This window comes from Phyllostomus hastatus, unplaced genomic scaffold (assembly GCF_019186645.2).
Source record: "Phyllostomus hastatus isolate PE091 unplaced genomic scaffold, TTU_PhHast_1.1 phas_contig_210, whole genome shotgun sequence".
Classification (NCBI taxonomy): domain Eukaryota; kingdom Metazoa; phylum Chordata; class Mammalia; order Chiroptera; family Phyllostomidae; genus Phyllostomus; species Phyllostomus hastatus.
In genome coordinates this window covers 5670325-5687342 of record NW_025333737.1, presented here as the reverse complement: position 1 = coordinate 5687342, position 17018 = coordinate 5670325, and the positions used below count along the sequence as shown (strand labels likewise).

The 17018-nt window shown below is 39.8% G+C and overlaps 1 protein-coding gene across 1 annotated transcript in view; it reads left to right on the top strand.

Moving 5' to 3' along the window:
• Positions 1–365: 365 nt before the first annotated feature.
• The window catches only part of CRLF3 (cytokine receptor like factor 3), a 31581-nt gene continuing 14928 nt past the window's right edge, over positions 366–17018 (top strand). The window contains exons 1-4 of the mRNA XM_045837586.1: positions 366–598; positions 11684–11891; positions 15359–15446; positions 15947–16124. Coding sequence (XP_045693542.1) covers positions 482–598; positions 11684–11891; positions 15359–15446; positions 15947–16124 — 591 coding nt within the window. The 5' untranslated portion in view covers positions 366–481. The remainder of the gene's footprint in view (positions 599–11683; positions 11892–15358; positions 15447–15946; positions 16125–17018) is intronic.

Below are 17018 nucleotides of genomic sequence, written 5' to 3'. Positions count from 1 at the left end.
AGGAACTTCAATAATACCATCCGCTGCTGGGATTCGCGTTGAGTAGGGAGGTCGGACAATGACGATTTAAGAGCCACCAGGGTTGAAATCCCCACGGCTCGACGCTGATTAACCACTCTGTCCTTTAGCGTCCTCCTCTGAGATACCGACAAACCAGAAGGCCAGAATGAGATAAGATGTGGGAAGCACTTCGTAAGGTAGTGTTAGTTGTTACTAACCTTTCCCTGCCCTACGCTTGTCCAGAGGAGACGCCGCCGACCCGGCGCTGCTCGCGAACCCAGAGGAGCAGCTACCGGCCGGAGCGCCGGGCGGTGCTGTGATCCAGACGCCGGCAGAGCTGAGAGCCCGCGCGTGGCTGTCAATCAAGGCCGCCCTGGGGCGGGGCGGGGCGGTGCTTCCGCATGCGCTTGGCCACGCCGGGCCGCTCTGCGGCGCCCGGGACTGTAGGGAACCGCGCCCGGACCCGGCGGCCGAGGTGGCGATGGAGCTGAATCCAGAGCTGCTGCTGCAGGAGGCCCGCGAGAACGTGGAGGCAGCGCAGAGCTACCGGCAGGAGCTGGGCCAGAGGCTACAGGGGCTGCGGGAGGCGCAGAGGCAGGTCGGACGGCCGCGCCCGGAGGGGCGCTGTGGGCCCCGGGGAGCCTGCCCCGCGGGTGGGCGAGGGCCAGGAGGGCTCCGAGAGGTGGTGGGGTCCGGAAACTGTGAGGGGAGAAGGGAAGAGGCTCTGAAGGTGCAGGGATACCAAGCAGGCTCTGGGAATAGTGCGGGAGGGGGGCGCTCTAAAGAGGAAGAGACTGTTGGGGGGATCCTGGGAGAGTGTGAGGGGGCGTTCCCTAAATTGTGTGCGGTGGTGGTGGGGATGGGAGGGTCCGAGGTTGGGGAGAATGACGGACCAGAGCAAACCCCGAGGACGTCACAGACGGTAGTGAAGAAGATTAAAGAGAGCTGGGGAAGGTGGAGGTTCTTGGGAAATCCTGCTGTGGGGATGGAGGCTGATTTTAGAGAGCCTGACGAAAACGAGGGGTGGACACTTTGGACAGCTAAAGGTGGGGGTAAAATGGATATTGAAAAGGGAGGATTAGAGGGAGCCTGAGAAAGATTGAGAAGCAGCAGTACAGTCAACACTAAAATGAATGGGATTAATGCTTGAGAACAGTACTTAATATCTCATGTGATCTTGAATGCATTTAAAAAAAAACATTTATCCTAACCCGGTTCTAGGTAGTTTAGAATTGAAGGTGAAGTTGTGTTGGCAGGTCAGAAGGAGGAGAATGGAATACTTGAGGGGTGGAATACAAAGGTGTAGGGAAATGGAAAAACAGATTTAAAAAGAGGATTACTGAAAGGAGAAGCTAAATATACTTTCAAGGGATAGCAGTTATCTCTTCCCCGTGGACGTAGTTATCAACGATGTAGGAAAGCCACATGGTTGCCCTACACCCTGGAACTTACACACAAAAAGATATAACCCACTCCCAGTGTGTGATAGGACAGATAATTCTCCAACTACTGTGAACATAGGCGCTTAATAAATGCTTTTTGAGTGAGTGGGATTTCATCACATTAATATTAATCTGTGTTGTCATCCTAGTACCTTCTGTGCTGCTCAGAATTTGAAAATGTACAGCTGGCAGAATAGTGCGCTGATAACAGTGCCTTCGGCCGGTCTCTTCATTAAGGGTGCTCAACATGCTTTAGGTTTTATATATTTTAAAATCCTTTAGGTAGGCTACTCATCATTTATCTTTTAGGAGCAAAACCTAGATATGGTTTTCTTGATTTAGTGAGTGCTTTTCAAGGCCTTCCAATATCCTTATCTTGATTTCCATTTGAAAACATCTGCATTATTCCTTTTGCTATTTTGAAACAGAGGTTCTAAATCTAGGACATAGTTTAAAAAGAGATTAAAGCATCTCATTATATGACTAATGTTTCAGCCAGTTCATACACCAACCTTATGTATGAACAGGACTATTGTTTAGCTGCATCAGCATCGAAGTAGGAGCGTTGACACTAAATGAGTGAGCTTGGCACCTGGGAGTAGTACTTAGTAATTTCTGGTGTGATAGTGAATGCATTAAAAAATTTTTGTATGACCCCATCCTGAATGGTTTAGTATTCAATTTCCAAACTTATCTTCCTTTAGATTTTTATATCCAATAATTTAAATACAGGACATACTTTCTGATAATTTAGTATAGTTTAGTATGGGTCTTTGTTTTGTTTTGTTTTTGAGGCCCATCCTCTCAGAATGGAGACAGAAAACACTAAGAACATCCATCACAGTGTGCCTTCTGATGACATTGCCTTCTGACTAGACTGTAATTCTTTTGTAAACTGGAATCTGTTTTGTGCCAGTGCCAGTTACCACTGCGTTTCTCCTCAAAGCTAATTCTGGAGGATTGTATGTTTGGGTTTGTAGAATAAGCCCTCTGTCAACTTGCATTTTAAGGAAGGTCTGTGTTACAAAAATGTTATCAAAATAAGCAGCTGCTTTTGTTTGGTGGCTAGGATATTTTTAGGGTCCCAGTCATTTTCAGAATAACTACATGAAATATATGGCTTTTTAGTCAAAGATTTTTCATGGGGGGAGGATTTGTATATTTCTTTTCTTGCTGATTTTTGGAAGGATGCTTTAAAAAAAATTTGAGATAATTTGCATACTGTACAATTTGTCCCTTAGCCCTGGCCGGGTGGCACACTTGGTTGGAGCATTATCCTGTGCACCAAAAGTTTGTGATTCGGTTCCCAGTCAGGTCACATGGGTCGCACATTCAATCCCTGGTCAGATAGGGTGCATACTGGAGGCATACTGGATTGATGTCTCTCTCTCACATTGATGTTTTTTTTTTCCTCTTCCCTTCCTTGCTCTCTAAAATCAATGAACATATCCTCTGGTGAGAGCTGGAAAAAAAATTTTTTGTGCCTTAAAATGTACAAGTCAGCAGTTTTTAGAATATTCACAAAGATATGCAACCATTATCACCATCTAATTACAGAACATTTTTATCACCCCCAAAAGAAACCCCTTACCTACTAGCTGTCACTCCTGTAGCCCCTGGCAACCACTAAACTACTTTTATTCTCTCCTTGGATTTGCTTATTCTGGGAATTTCATGTAAATGGCATCTACATTATGTGGCCCCTTGGGGCTGACTGACTTTCCTTAGCATAATGTTTTCAAGGTTCATATATGTGGTAGTGTGTATCAGTACTTCTTTCCTTTTTATGGCCGAATGATATTCATTGGGTGGCTAACCACATTTTATTTATCCATTCATTAGTTGATAGAACTGACTGGGTTCTTTTCACTTTTGGCTCTTGTGAATAATGTTGCTAAGATTATTTGTGTACAAATTTTTATGTGGCTATGTGTTCAGTTCTTTTAGTACGTATATACTTAGGAATGCTGGGTGGTGTGGTAACTGTTTAACTTTTTCAAGACCTCTTGGCATACTTTTTACCTTTGCTTTTGTTTCTTACCCTTTAAAACTCTCATGAAATTTGTGTCATGTTAAGAAATCATGTCTATGAAAGTCTAAAAGGAAGAGTAAAAATCTTTTAAGTATTCTGTCAAAAACAACTGCTAGCATGTAGCAGTTTCTCCTCTTGTGGTTAAGTTTGTGTTGTACCATCTGTCTTAGAAAAGGAAGTGCTGTATAGGAATGCAGGGGTAGTCTGTAACTCTTACTGTTTGAATAAAAGACTAGTGAGATGTTCGTTGTCTTCAGGAAATCAGATAATGTTTACAGCTAGTCTGGCCTAACTGATGTTGAAATTATTAAGAATAGTTCTCTATAGCTCCCTGGAGTCCTTGGTGCTAAGGTGTAAATACCAGAGAAATTAACTCCCACTCTCTGTAAGTACTCATTTGTTCATTCACTCAGTAAATATTTATCGGGTGCCTGCTGCAGGCCAGAGATTCTCCTAGGTCCTAGAAATACTGTGGTCAGGGAAACACACCACTGCCTTCATGGATTTGCTCTTTCCTTTGATGCTGATCAGTAGACTATTACCACTAATATCAAAACAGATGAGAAAAACCCCTAAATTCTTGTGTAGTCATTTTTAGATGTTATTCCCACTGTGTTTTTCATCACTTGTTTATTTCTACAGGTTGGCTTTCTGCTTCTTGTAAGTAGAGATAGCTGATCCAGATGTCACAAGGTGACGTCACCTGGCCAGTCAGAGGTGCCCTACAGAGTGGCCCTTCCTTGATGACACTGCTGCTCTCCAGGGTCTCGTCCTCAGCTTTGCAGGTCTAGAAACTCCATCCTTGCACGTTATTGAAGGGGGATTACTTTGAGGAATTGGAGGGGCCTACAGTGGGAAATATATTCTAGACTGCGTATAGTTATATTTCACTTTATAAAATGAATGTGTTGTCCTTCGTGGGCCTTTTAGTTAGTGTTATTCAGTGTCTCTCAGGGCATTGACAAAAACAAGTGTCTGCTCTTTCAGAGTTAAAGGCCAGACCCTGGTACCTAATCAAGATACTGTTTGGTGAGGACCCTGCCCAACTCTAACCAGGGGTGTCCCTTCGATCCTTGCTACTACATGGGTGGTTCATGACCATGACAGTGGCATCCTCACCTGAAAGCTGGTGAAGAATGCAGGAGCTGGGCCCCGCCCAGACCTGCTGAATTATAACCTACCCTTTAACAACATTGCGGGGATAATGTGTATGCACATTAAAACTTGAGGCGCACTGTCTTACCGTGTATCATTACCACTTGGTCAGCTCTCTGCCTATTTCTGTAGTTTAATCTGAGCCCCAGGTGTGTTGTTATAAATCACTGTGGTTTATCCGCAAGATTAAAACGTTGTTTGGCATATCATAGGCTTGTTACATAATTATATAGTGATATTCAAGTGAATAATTGACAGTCTCAGGCCTGTGCTTTCCTAGAGTGTCTTAACATCTATAATGTGATCATTTATCTTTCACAGTATTTTGTTTTCTGTTTTTAATAGTTGATTTCAGATAATTTCTGTAAGACTTCACTTCTAATCTTGGTATTCCTAATGTACAGACCAGGTTTTCCATAGATTATTCTTCCCACAGGATTTGAAAACACATAGCATACTAGTTAAAGGCTGGGACAGATATAGAACTCAGCAGGAAAAAAAGTTATTTCGGAGAACCGGGGCAGGAAGTCTTAGTAGCTAAGCAAAGAAAAGAAAGCTATTATTGCTCCTTTTATCTCCTACTTCCCCTTCTGTTACCTATTTTCAAAACAGTGCAGAAATATTTTTGAAATAATTTGTGCTGCAGTAGTACTTAAAATGTCCCTATCAGAGTGTCCTAAGAAAAGGTTAAATATAGAGCTGGGGAAAACCAAGAATGGAAGAAATAACTTAAAAATAACCCATAATTCTACTACTTAGAAAAAAACATTATTAATATTTTGGTTATTCTTTTAGACATTATTTTGCAAAATTGAGAGACTACTGTATATACAACTTTGTGGCAATTTTTTTCTTTTGGTTAATACTATATCACAAGCATTTATTATGAAAAATTTCCCATGTACCATCTAATTTTTAACATAGAGGTACATTAGAGTACATTACATAGGAACCTGTGGAGCACTGGTTGGTGGTAGGCTGAAAGGTACTGACTCAGGTACACCAAAATACAGGAAGCAAAGCTCTAGAAGCAGTGCTAAATAACAGCCAAGAAAAAGTCTGCACATATATTTGTATACAAAAGAAACATATTTACATTGGCTTTTCAGTCATCTTTTCTTGAATAAGTCTTTTCACAAATTGTCTTTAAACGTGACACTCTGAAAGCAGCATGTTGAATCCAAAACTCACTTGAAATATAGAATGAGATATATATATGAATGAAAACATTCTGAATCAATAGTGTTTTTTTTAAAACTACTTTTTTTTAATGTTGTTCAACTACAGTTATCTCCATTTTTCCCCCACCACTCCCCCCACCCGATGAATCCATAATGTTAAGATCAGTGGTGTTAATTAAAAAGTGTGTAAATGTCAGTTTTTCTGTATAGCTTTGTTTTCAATAGAAATTGTACTTGTCACTATAAACCTGGTAAATAACGTGGCTAATTTATGACCTAAAAAGCCAAACAGATATAGGGCAGGCTTTCATTATTGAGAGGAATCGATGAATCACTTATATTTGCAGTTATTTCACTTTGTTAGTATTTGCCTCTATGAGCCATAAGACTTGGAGAAACTTAACTCTCCTGATCCTCACTTTCCTTATCTATATAATGAGGATATGGATTGTACCTACTTTACTTGGCTGATGTGGGAATTAAAATGAGAAATGTATTTAAAATGCTTAGCACAATGTCTGGGACATATGAAGTGCTTAATACTCATATTAACTGTAATAATAATATCACTAAATATTACTGTTATTCAAAGTGATGTCCCCGAATTCTCTCCTACTCCCTTTTCCAACAGAACGCTCTTTTCGAGCTCTGATGGTAGTGTGTTGGCTATCCCACTCACACGAGAACTTAATACTGCACTTTATTATAGTTACGTGTGCATGCAACTATCTCCTTTAGCAGGATGACAGTTTTTTTTAGGTCAGGCCCATGCCTTATTTATCTTTATAAGTCCAGTTCCTGGAACATACTAGATCTCATTAAAAACTGAATGAGTGCCTTTATGAATGTTGTGGGTGTAATTTTGCAGACATTTAAAAAATATTATTTGTGGCCTTGATTATATGCATCTTATTCATTAATGCAGATAATCAAGAATTAAACATTTGTTTTATCATATGATTTGGTTATTTGTTGCTCCATAAACTGTGTCAAAGTATAAAGGCTTAAAAGCAATCATTTTATTTGCTTGCTGTTTGGGGGATTGATTGAGGCTCAATCGACCATTTCTCCTAAGTTTGCTGGTAACACTCAGGTAATTGCAATTAGATGGCAGCTAAGTCTGGAATGTTCAAGACAGAATGTTCAGTTAACCTGTGCGAAGCCTTGGTGGTCACTGGAGTCAGTTGGAATTCTGGTGTGGTTGGACCTCAGTGCCATTTCTCTCTTTTCCTCCCTCTCTTCCTCCCTCCCATCCTTCCTACTCTCCTCTTCCTTCCACTTGCTCTCTGCTGAAAGGTAGACATACTTCTTATATGGTGACTCAGGCCCCCCAAAGTGCAAAGGCGTAGGTTGCTAGGTTTCCTTAAGGCAGAGGCCTGGAACTGGCAGAGGATCACTTCCCCTCTGTAGCTGTGCATATTGACTGCATTGCCAGTGACTGGCCCAGCGTCTGTTCTAGGGGAGAGGACTGTATAGGGATGTGAGTACCAAGTTGTGGTTCACTGGGGGGTCACTAAAATTAACACTACCCATCATGTAATAAAGATTTTCTTTCTGAAAGTTGTTAAGTAAGCATTAAAAAAATAGCTTAATCATCAGAGAGGTAAGAAGAAAATGCAGCAGCTCTTATGAGTCCATACATGAGTCAGACCATTAAAATTCTCTGCCACTTTATTAGCTTTATGATGTGGGCAAGTTCATCTCCCTGACTCGTATGTTACTCATCTACAGATGCTTTCTTTGTAGGGTTGTGGTAGAATTTAAGTAAGACCGTGGATGTAAGTACCTAGCACACAGTAGGTATTCAGTAACAATACAGTAGATCTGTATTGTTATTGCTATCATTATTTTTACTGACTAATGACTTGATGTCAGTACAAAGACAAATAGCTAATGCAGTACATTTCATGTGAACTGAGAAGAAACATTTTGGTTAGCTTCTTCAATTTCAGTTGACTGTTTTTATCTTTGTCTTTTATTTTTTTGATCATTATGTTCTAATGTTAGCTAATGGTGTTCAAAGCCAGTCTCTAATTTCAAAATAATTTTAGTTTCCTATTTGCAAAACAGTTGGGAAAATAAATTCTTAGATTAAACTTGGAAGATGAAAGTTTCTTTTCTTCTGTAAAGTCATGAAGATACATGTTTTAGAGGAGGTAGAGGAGATTCCAATTACTTAATTTCCTGAAATACACATTCTAGTCTCTTCTGTCCTATCCTTTCTCTTGATATAGCAACTGTATAAAAATAAAGTTTCTTTGGGATTAAGCAACTACAGTGGAAACTGTGTAAGTATTTTTTAAATTGAAATTTTTTTGTAAGTTTTGATGGTCTGTTATAGTAGAGGCTCTAGTGGAAAATTGGTTCAGAACATTATCAATCAAGAAAAACAACATATATTCATTTCCTTTTTGAGACCTTGAGTTGTGTATCATCTGTATTCGTAGGTCTACTACAAACCATCCTGAGTTTTTGCCCCAGAATGGCGAGATAGCATTTGGGGCTGAGTGTGGACTACCACAGGATTCTTCCTGCAAGGACAATAAATACATGTTACATCAGGAAGTGACTCAGTCAATACCTAATTTACAGGTCTACCTGGGAACTCTTTCAGATGGGATCTGTAAGAACTAAATAGCCTGGCTCATGGAAAGACTACTGTCCTTGGAGTCTGATTGTTTCTGGCACTGGGAAACCTTCGGGAAGTATCTGATGTCTTTTAGCTTCACTTTCTTCAACATAAACAGTACAGACCCACCTCTCAGAGCTGTCGTGACGATTTAATGAGCTAACTCTGAGTACATTGGACCATGATACCACATCAAATAGGAACAAATTCACTCAGCAGTGAAGCCTGCACTTTTTAAAAGCTTCATAAAGCTAAGCAAACACACTTGGTTACATGATTGGCTTGAAGGTGACTGAGGCTTTAGATTATGAACTGCATTTCAGGGAGAAGCAAACGATACCAAGGTTGTATCAAGTTTGAAACAGCAGTGGTTGGGGTTCTATGAACAAAAGGGAACATATTTACAATGAAAGTACAGGGGGTGAATTTGGAAATGGATTCTCCCCGCCCTGGCCTTCTCGCAGCTTTGTGTTCACATACTTCCTTTTTTTCTGAGGTTCTGAAACAAAAACAAAACATAGGCCCTGCACCAGCTGAAGGAGCTTTTGAATTCTTTCTAAAGAGGAAATTGACTTTACCTAACCAATGCACTTCCTGTGTGTGCTGTATCCGTTAAAGAGCGAGATAGGCCCTGGTTGGTATAGTGTTCGCTGCAGAATTTCCTCTTGGTGATGGGGGTGTGAACTATATCACAGTGTTCCCGAATGTTGTACTCACTAATTTCTGTATGTGTAAGGTCTGAGTCACCTGGAGATCTTGTTATAAAATTCAGGTTCTGAGTCAGTAGCTTTGGGTGGAGACAGATTTTCTGTGTTTCTGACAATATTCCAAGTGATGTATCAAAATCATAAGACACTCTCTCCCTGGTTCTTTTAATAAGGTCTTAAAAGTATACACAATTAACTTCATTTTTATTCAACAACATTTATTTGCTTAGTGCTAGAATGTTAGGGCCTTATTCTCAAGGATCTCACAGCTGAGTTGATAAACCAAATCAAGCACATTTTGAGTATGGCTTTATTTATTTATTTATTTTGAGAGAGAGAGATCGATTTGTTGTGTCACTTATTTATGCATTCATTGCATAAATGAATTGTATGTGACCTGACTGGAAATAGAACCTGCAACCTTGGTGTATCAGGGCAATGCTCTAAAAAACTGAGCTACCTGACCAGGGCAAGTATGGGCCCTTAAAAAATAACAACAAAAAAAACCCCAGCCCTGGGTGGTGTGGCTCAATGGATTGAGTGCCGACCTGAACCAGAGGGTTGCTGGTTCAATTCCCAGTCAGGGCACGTGCCTGGGTTGCAGACCAGGTCCCAAGTGTGGGACGTGTGAGAGGCAACCACACATTGATGTTTCTCTCCCCACCTTTCTCCCTCCCTTACCCTCTCAAAAATAAATAAATAAAAACCTTCAAAAGATAAAAAATAATTAAAAAAAAACTTTAACTTGGGTTTATTTATAGAAGTTCTTTAGTAACTTTATAGAGATAGTTAATAATTATACTTAAATTAGGATTTCTCCCTTTATGATTTAAGAAATTTTATTTTCTTTTTTAAAGATTTTATTTATTTATTTTTAGAGGGAAAGGGAGGGAGAAACATCATTGTGTAGTTGCCCCTCATGCACCCTCTACTGGGGACCTTGCCCACAACCCAGGCATGGGCCCTGACTGGGAACTGAACCAGCAACCCCTTGTTGTTTTGCAGGCCCGCACGCAATCTACTGAGCCACATCAGCCATGCTGTGATTTAAGAAATTTTATCACTGCACAGATACCTTTCATTGTAACTTCCATTAACATTAAAAGGAGAAAAAATTGTTTCTATAATCTGCCCACCAAACCAATCAAACTGTTCCTCTTTTGGTATTGATTTGTTGTCCTTGGGCAGGAGTGTCTTTTGTTTTTATGTGGTTGTGAACATTTCTGTAAGATAATTTTGTATTCTGCCATTTAAATTTAGTATTAGAGAATAAATAGAAAGTTCTCTAAATTTCTCTATTAACTGTTGAGATGTTGTGTTTTATCCATATTTTGATATAGTCTTTCTTGGTGGGTTTTTCTTGGACTTCATATGCTCTTGTTAAAATAAAGTTAGTAAAAGGGTTAGGGCAGTAAACATAATGTCATATGAAACTAATATGATAATGTTTGCAAAGTAAATGCATTTACTTTAATTCAACTGAGCATTTGGCTTATAGTTAGAGTTTCATTTTTAAGTGAGAGAAAATGAATTGTTTGTTATCTGTATTCTTTAAAAAAATCTGGTGTCTGTATAGGTAACTGGTTTTTCAAAACATGTGTAAGATGTAAAGACTTTCCTGCCCTATCTCTGAGAACAGTTCTTAATCTCATTGTTTCTCGAAGTATGAGCTGCAGAATCACAGATGCACTTGTGAGGTGGGTAGGTCTGGGATGGAGCCCTGCAGTCCGAATTATAACAGGCAGCCATGGTTAGGATATAAGGGAGTTTGTAACCTCTGAAATTGAATAAATTTATTCAGGGTATGGATTATTCATTTTTCTTGGAAGTGGGTCTATAAACCTCTCATTGAGATTCGTAAAGAGGACCATGACTCAAAAAAGATTAAGTCATTGTCCCAGAAGTGTGTTTTTCCTGAACATTTTTTGTCTCTTATGAGACCCTTGGGATTTTAAATAAATTCTTAGGGTTTTTTTTTGGCATAATAAGGGCATTTTATCCATGAGTGGGGTTTTTTGTTTTTTGTATTGTGGCTTTCTAATCTACCATTTCTTTACTTCTTTTCAGTAAAATGAATTTTAATCCCCTAATTTAAAATTATTTCTTACTGAAATATAAGAAATGCCAAGAACTACTTTGTGCAGATAATACTTTCTAACACTTATTTATTGAGAACAACAGTGTGCTGATTGTTCTACTAAGTACAACATACGTTATTTTTATTGAGTCCTAACAGCAAACCCCAGGAGGTAAGCATTAATTAGTACACTCATTTGAGAAATAAGGAAATTGAGGCATAGAGTGCTTAATCACCTGGACCATACTGACACAGTTTGGGAATGATGGGACCAGGGTTTGAGCCCATTCTGTCTCACCCAAAGGCCAGTTCTATGCAAGTCTGCAAGTTCATGTCGGTGCATCACATTTGGTTTTACAGATGATGGCTGTGTAGTACCTTGAAATTATTATAGGTGTTGTTTGTGGATTAGCCTTTTGTAGTGATTCTGATTCTGAGTTTTTATATTATTTCTTTTCAGATCAAAGAGAGTGCATCACAGACAAGAGATGTCCTCAAACAGCATTTTAATGATTTAAAGGGAACCCTTGGGAAGCTCCTGGATGAGCGATTGGTGACCCTTTTGCAAGAGGTGGATACCATTGAACAAGAGACCATTAAACCACTAGATGACTGCCAGAAGCTCATAGAGCATGGAGTTAGCACTGCAGAGGACTTGGTCCAAGAAGGTGGGAGTCCAGGGAGCCTATTAAATGTGGCAAATTCAGATTGACACTATGCTGATTTCTCAGGATACCAGCAGGCTTATTGCCATCTGTGGGGTGCTTAGAATGTCCCTACCTTGGGACAGTTTGAAATATAGGATGATATATATATACAGTGAGGTATCCCAGGGTAAGTGCAATTAAAGTGTTCATTATAATCATTTACAAAATAAGGAGTAAATGATATTTTTCACATGGTTCCATGATAGTATCACATACTCTGTTAAAGAGCAATTTAAAGGTCATTTTGAGCCTCAAATATTTTTCGGAGCCCTGGCTGGGTAGCTCACTTGGTTAAAGGATTGTCCCCATTCACTCGGGTTGCGAGTTCAATCCCAGGGCAGGGCACATATAAGAACCAACCAACGAATGCATAAATAAGTAGAACAACATATCTTTCTCTCTCTTTCTCATCCACCCTGCTCCCCTCCCTCCCTCTCTCCTTCCTTCCCTCCCCCTCCCTCAAGAAAAAAATTTTTCAGAGTGCTCATGGTTTATAGAATTTAATTCCACTATTGTTTTTAGTAGGTTAAGAAATATGATTAGTGTTTACTTCTGAAATTGTGGTTGTTTTGTCTTTAGCCAATTACCTTGGTTGAAACATGCCCATATCTTGCCTTGCTACCTGCCTTCCTTTTTCCCTCCCTTCCTTCCTTCCTTCCTTCCTTGCTTCCATCCTTCCTTCCATTCTTCCTATGAGCCTTTGTCAGGTACGTTAAATAAAAATTCTGTGCTTTGTGGTTCACATGTGGGAGAGGCATATGTGCTGAGAGACCTTATGGGAGCACAGAAGGGAAGTGCCTAACTCTGGAAGGGTGTACGATAGCTTTCTGTAGGAGGAATTCTACAGAGGAGACAAGAGAAGGAGGTAACAGCATGATTGGAAGCAGAAGTAACATCACGAGTGAAGTGAGTGGCATATTAGGGATCTTTTTGAAGTATTTTAGGCAGCAGAGTTACACAGTCAGATTTGCATTTCAAAACATGACACTGCCTAGTTTGGAGACCAGATTCCAGGTTGTGAGACTGTAGGTAAAAGAGGCTAATTAGAAAGTTGCAGCAGTAATCCAGATAGTAAATAATGAGGACAGTGACAGGTGAAGATAAGATAGAGCTGGTTTTAAGATTTTACAGAGACAGTCCTGGCTGGTGTGGCTCAGTGGATTGAATGCTAGCCTGCGAACTAGAGGGACACTGGTTTGAATCCCAGTCAGGGCACAAGCCTGGGTTGCAGGCCAGCTCCCCAGTTGGGGGTTTGTGAGAGGCAACCACACATTGATGTTTCTCTCTCTCTCTTTCCCTTCCTCTCTCTCTAAAAATAAATATATAAAGTTTTTTTAAAAAAACTATTTTTCAGAAATAGAATTATTCTTGATTTTACTGATCAATAAGTGTTGATGATTGATGAGTATCTGGATATATTAAATAGGTTGGAGGAGAAAGGAAAGGATTTAGGGTGACCCAAACCAGCCTGATTTGGTGTGTCAGTAAATTGTGCTATTTACTGACATAAGAAATGAAGCAGGAAGGATAGGTTTTGGTGGGTAGTTAGGCATTTGGTTTGGGCCATGGTGACTTTGAAGTGCTTAAGATGCCAAGAGGTAGTTGGGAATTGTGCGTATGTTGCTTAGGAGAGAGAGAATACCTGGAGATGTTGGTGTGGAAGTTAATAGCATAGACATCAAGTTTGAATCTAGGGAAATAGGTAAAACCATTAAGAGATAGTGTGCAGTCTGAGAAGAGGAGGCAGCAGGGGGTAGAACTCTAAGGGGTGCCAACATTTAAAGGGCAGTTGGGGGAAAAGAGATCCAGGGAAGGCAAGCGAATACCATCCATTCTGCAGACTGAATGCTGTCAGTGGTACAGGAGAAAAGTGTGCATGGCTCACAAGTCTGTCACTCTGAGTGGAAATCAATCCCCTTTTTGGTCCCACTTAGAATATGGTTCTAGTATTATCTTGACATGCTAATTATATTTTAGTCTCTTCAATGAGAAGTGCTTATATGCTTTTGACCATCACAGTGCCTCTGAGAAAGAATTTTATATTATTTATTTATTTTTAGAGAGAGGAGAAGGGAGGAAGAAAGAGAGGGAGAGAAGCATCATTGTGTGGTTGGCTTTCGCATGCCCCTTACTGAGGACCTGGCCTGCAACCCAGGCATGCGCCCTGACTGGGAATCAAACCAGTGACCCTTTGATGCATAGGCCGGTGCTCAGTCCACTGAGCTACACCAGCCAGGGCTGAGGAAATGTTTTTAGCAGGACCACAGAATGTCTTTCCCTGGAGGCTTTGCTTTTGGAAACAAACCCAGAAGCAGCTCAGCACAGGTCAGGAGTGCACACCCATCACCCCGAGGACTGAGAAATGTTTTTAGTGTAGAAAATCCTTTGAGGCACATACATGTTTGTACAGCTTCTGATACTTCAGTTTTTTTATACTTCAGAAGTATTTTAAATTTCAAACTCTTTCCTCTCTTCCCTTCCCAAGGGATAAACTTATTTATAGAATTTTGAGGATTTTAAGGCGATGTTCAGTGTGTCTCTGTTTTCCTTGTGGTGAGGGAGAAGCTCCTGTTATGTGGCCTCAACAAGCTTGAGTCAGTCCAAGGTGCATTCAGATGGGGAAGAGTCCTGGTGGTGTTATTCGGGGCTGTGGAAGGACACAGAAGTTGGTCATATGTATGTTTTCTTTTACCACCTTTATATAGCATTTTCTTTTTATTATACTGTTGAGTAATTTCTAATCTAATATATGGTACCCTTTTAGGAAAACATTACCATATCTTTTAGTTTTATAAGATCCCATGCCCTGTTACTCCTGGCCTCTGTTGGAGTTGATAAAAGTTTCTGTGGGAGAGATGGAAAAAGTCCCTGGGTCTTCTGCTTTGCATAAAATTCATTGACAAGCCACATTTCCTTGCACAGAACCAAGAAGACATTTCTGGTGAGATGTCACCATTATGGACCCCTTTCCCTCTTGAGCTTAACCTTAGTGTCACTTCTAAAATAGTGTCTACTTTTAGTTTGGGGGCAATTTTTTTTAAAGAACTTTAAATTTTATTTTTCAATTAAAGTTTACATTCAGTGTTATTTTGTATTCATTTCAAAGTGTACAGCATAGTGGTTAGGCAGTTAGATGCTTTACAAAGTATTTCCCCTGATAAATCTAATACCTACCTGGCACTGTACATAGTGATTACAATATTTCTGACTGTATTCCCTATGCTGTACTTAACATCACCAGGACTATTTTGTTAACTGTCAATGTGTATTTGTTCATCTCTTCTTCACCTCTTTACTTTTTGGGGATTTGTGGCATCACTTAAGAATTATTTGCAAGAAAACCAGAGAGCTACCCAGATACGGGTTGTGTTGGTCACTTAGAGTGTGGCTGTTTTTCAGTGTGCTGGATCTGTCATTTCTGATTGTAGGTGAAATTGCCATTCTTGGTGGCATAGGAGAACAGAATGAAAAACTGTGGAGCTTTACCAAAAAGGCCTCACACATTCAGCTGGACAGGTAAGAGAGTGAGTGCCTTTGGGGCTTACTTTTAAGCATTTAGACTATCTGCCTTTTTTCCACCCCTTGTTAAAGATTCTGATTGAGGGACATAGACAATGTATTTTTCAAAGTTTCACTGCTCCTCACCAGTTTTAATCTGAAATAGTTGTGATTATAATCTTTGGTATAGCATTACTACAGATTTTCTTCAATTCTAATGTGTAAGGTAATTGTTAAGTTTTTAAAAATTTGAACATAACGTTGAAATGGGGTCATATCTCAGTAAAACAGATCTTGTGGTATCAACCTGACAACTGTGACCCTGCCAGCTTTTTATCTTCTTGCTTCGATTCATTTGGGAAGAGAATCTTCATGTAACATCTTGTGAAGCCCCCACTGCCTTGACCATTATTCAGTGGGAGCTTCCACATTCTTCTAGTGTGTGACTGATCTAAAATATTCCTTGTGTTTTTAACTCAGTGAAAAGCCTCATAAGTACATGAGCTTTGTTTCCTCAGCTTACCGGAAGTGCCTCTACTGGTCGATGTGCCTTGTTTATCTGCTCAGTTGGATGACTCAGTTCTTAACATAGTGAAAGACCACATTTTTAAGCATGGAACGGTAGCGTCTCGCCCACCAGTGCAGATAGAAGAACTAACAGAGAAACCGGGAGGCATCCTCGTGCGGTGGTGTAAGGTGGGTAATTCAGAACTGTAGAGTGGCTTCAACATTATGGATTTGAGATGAAAGGGCCTTAATTTTTTTTTTATTAACTACCTTTGAATATTTTCTAATCTTCATGAACAAAAATCCCTTTTGCTTTATAATTAAAATAAAGTCACGGGGAACTTGAACTGAGGTAGCTCCTCCAGTTTGAGATAAACAGTTTTGAAGGTACTTTTTAAAGTCCCTGTATCACAACATCGCTCCCCAAACTAAACTCTTGGTGAGTTGAGGATTGCTCCCATTTCTGCTTATTGGAAAAGTCAAATGATGATAGTGAATATTGGGTGTCTGATATTTTTTCCTGTTCAACACTCAACAAACATCTCTGAAATAAAAGGTCTGAAGAATGGTTTCTCCACATTTTCAATGTTGCTAAGATTTTTTTGTGTGTTAAATCAGTTATGTAGGTGAGCTTCCATATTTTAGATAAAAACTATGTCCACATGAGTCATAGCATTTTGGCTATTTGACAGATACCTCATGCAAAGTTTGGTGCTCAGCTTCTAGAAACTTCTTCAATGGAATTTTTTTAAAAATGAAGGCTTAATACAGAGAAGTAGAGATGCTTTTGTTGGTTCAAATCAAGGACCCTTATTCCAATTTTATTCCTTTGCCTGTCAGTGGACCTACAGTTTCTAGCTTTATTTTTGTTTCTGTTTTTTTTTTGCTGTAAGCATTATTGTTTCCGTGTGTACACATGTAAGATTTTTTTTTTGAAGTGTAGACTTACCTGTTAGTTATGAGGTCTCGGAGTATAAGGTGTGTGCTAGGTAATGCTAAACTGTTTTCAAAGTGATTGTACCAGTAGCAGTTCTGAGTTCCTCCAACTCTGCATACTGACCAATATTTGGCATTGTCATACTT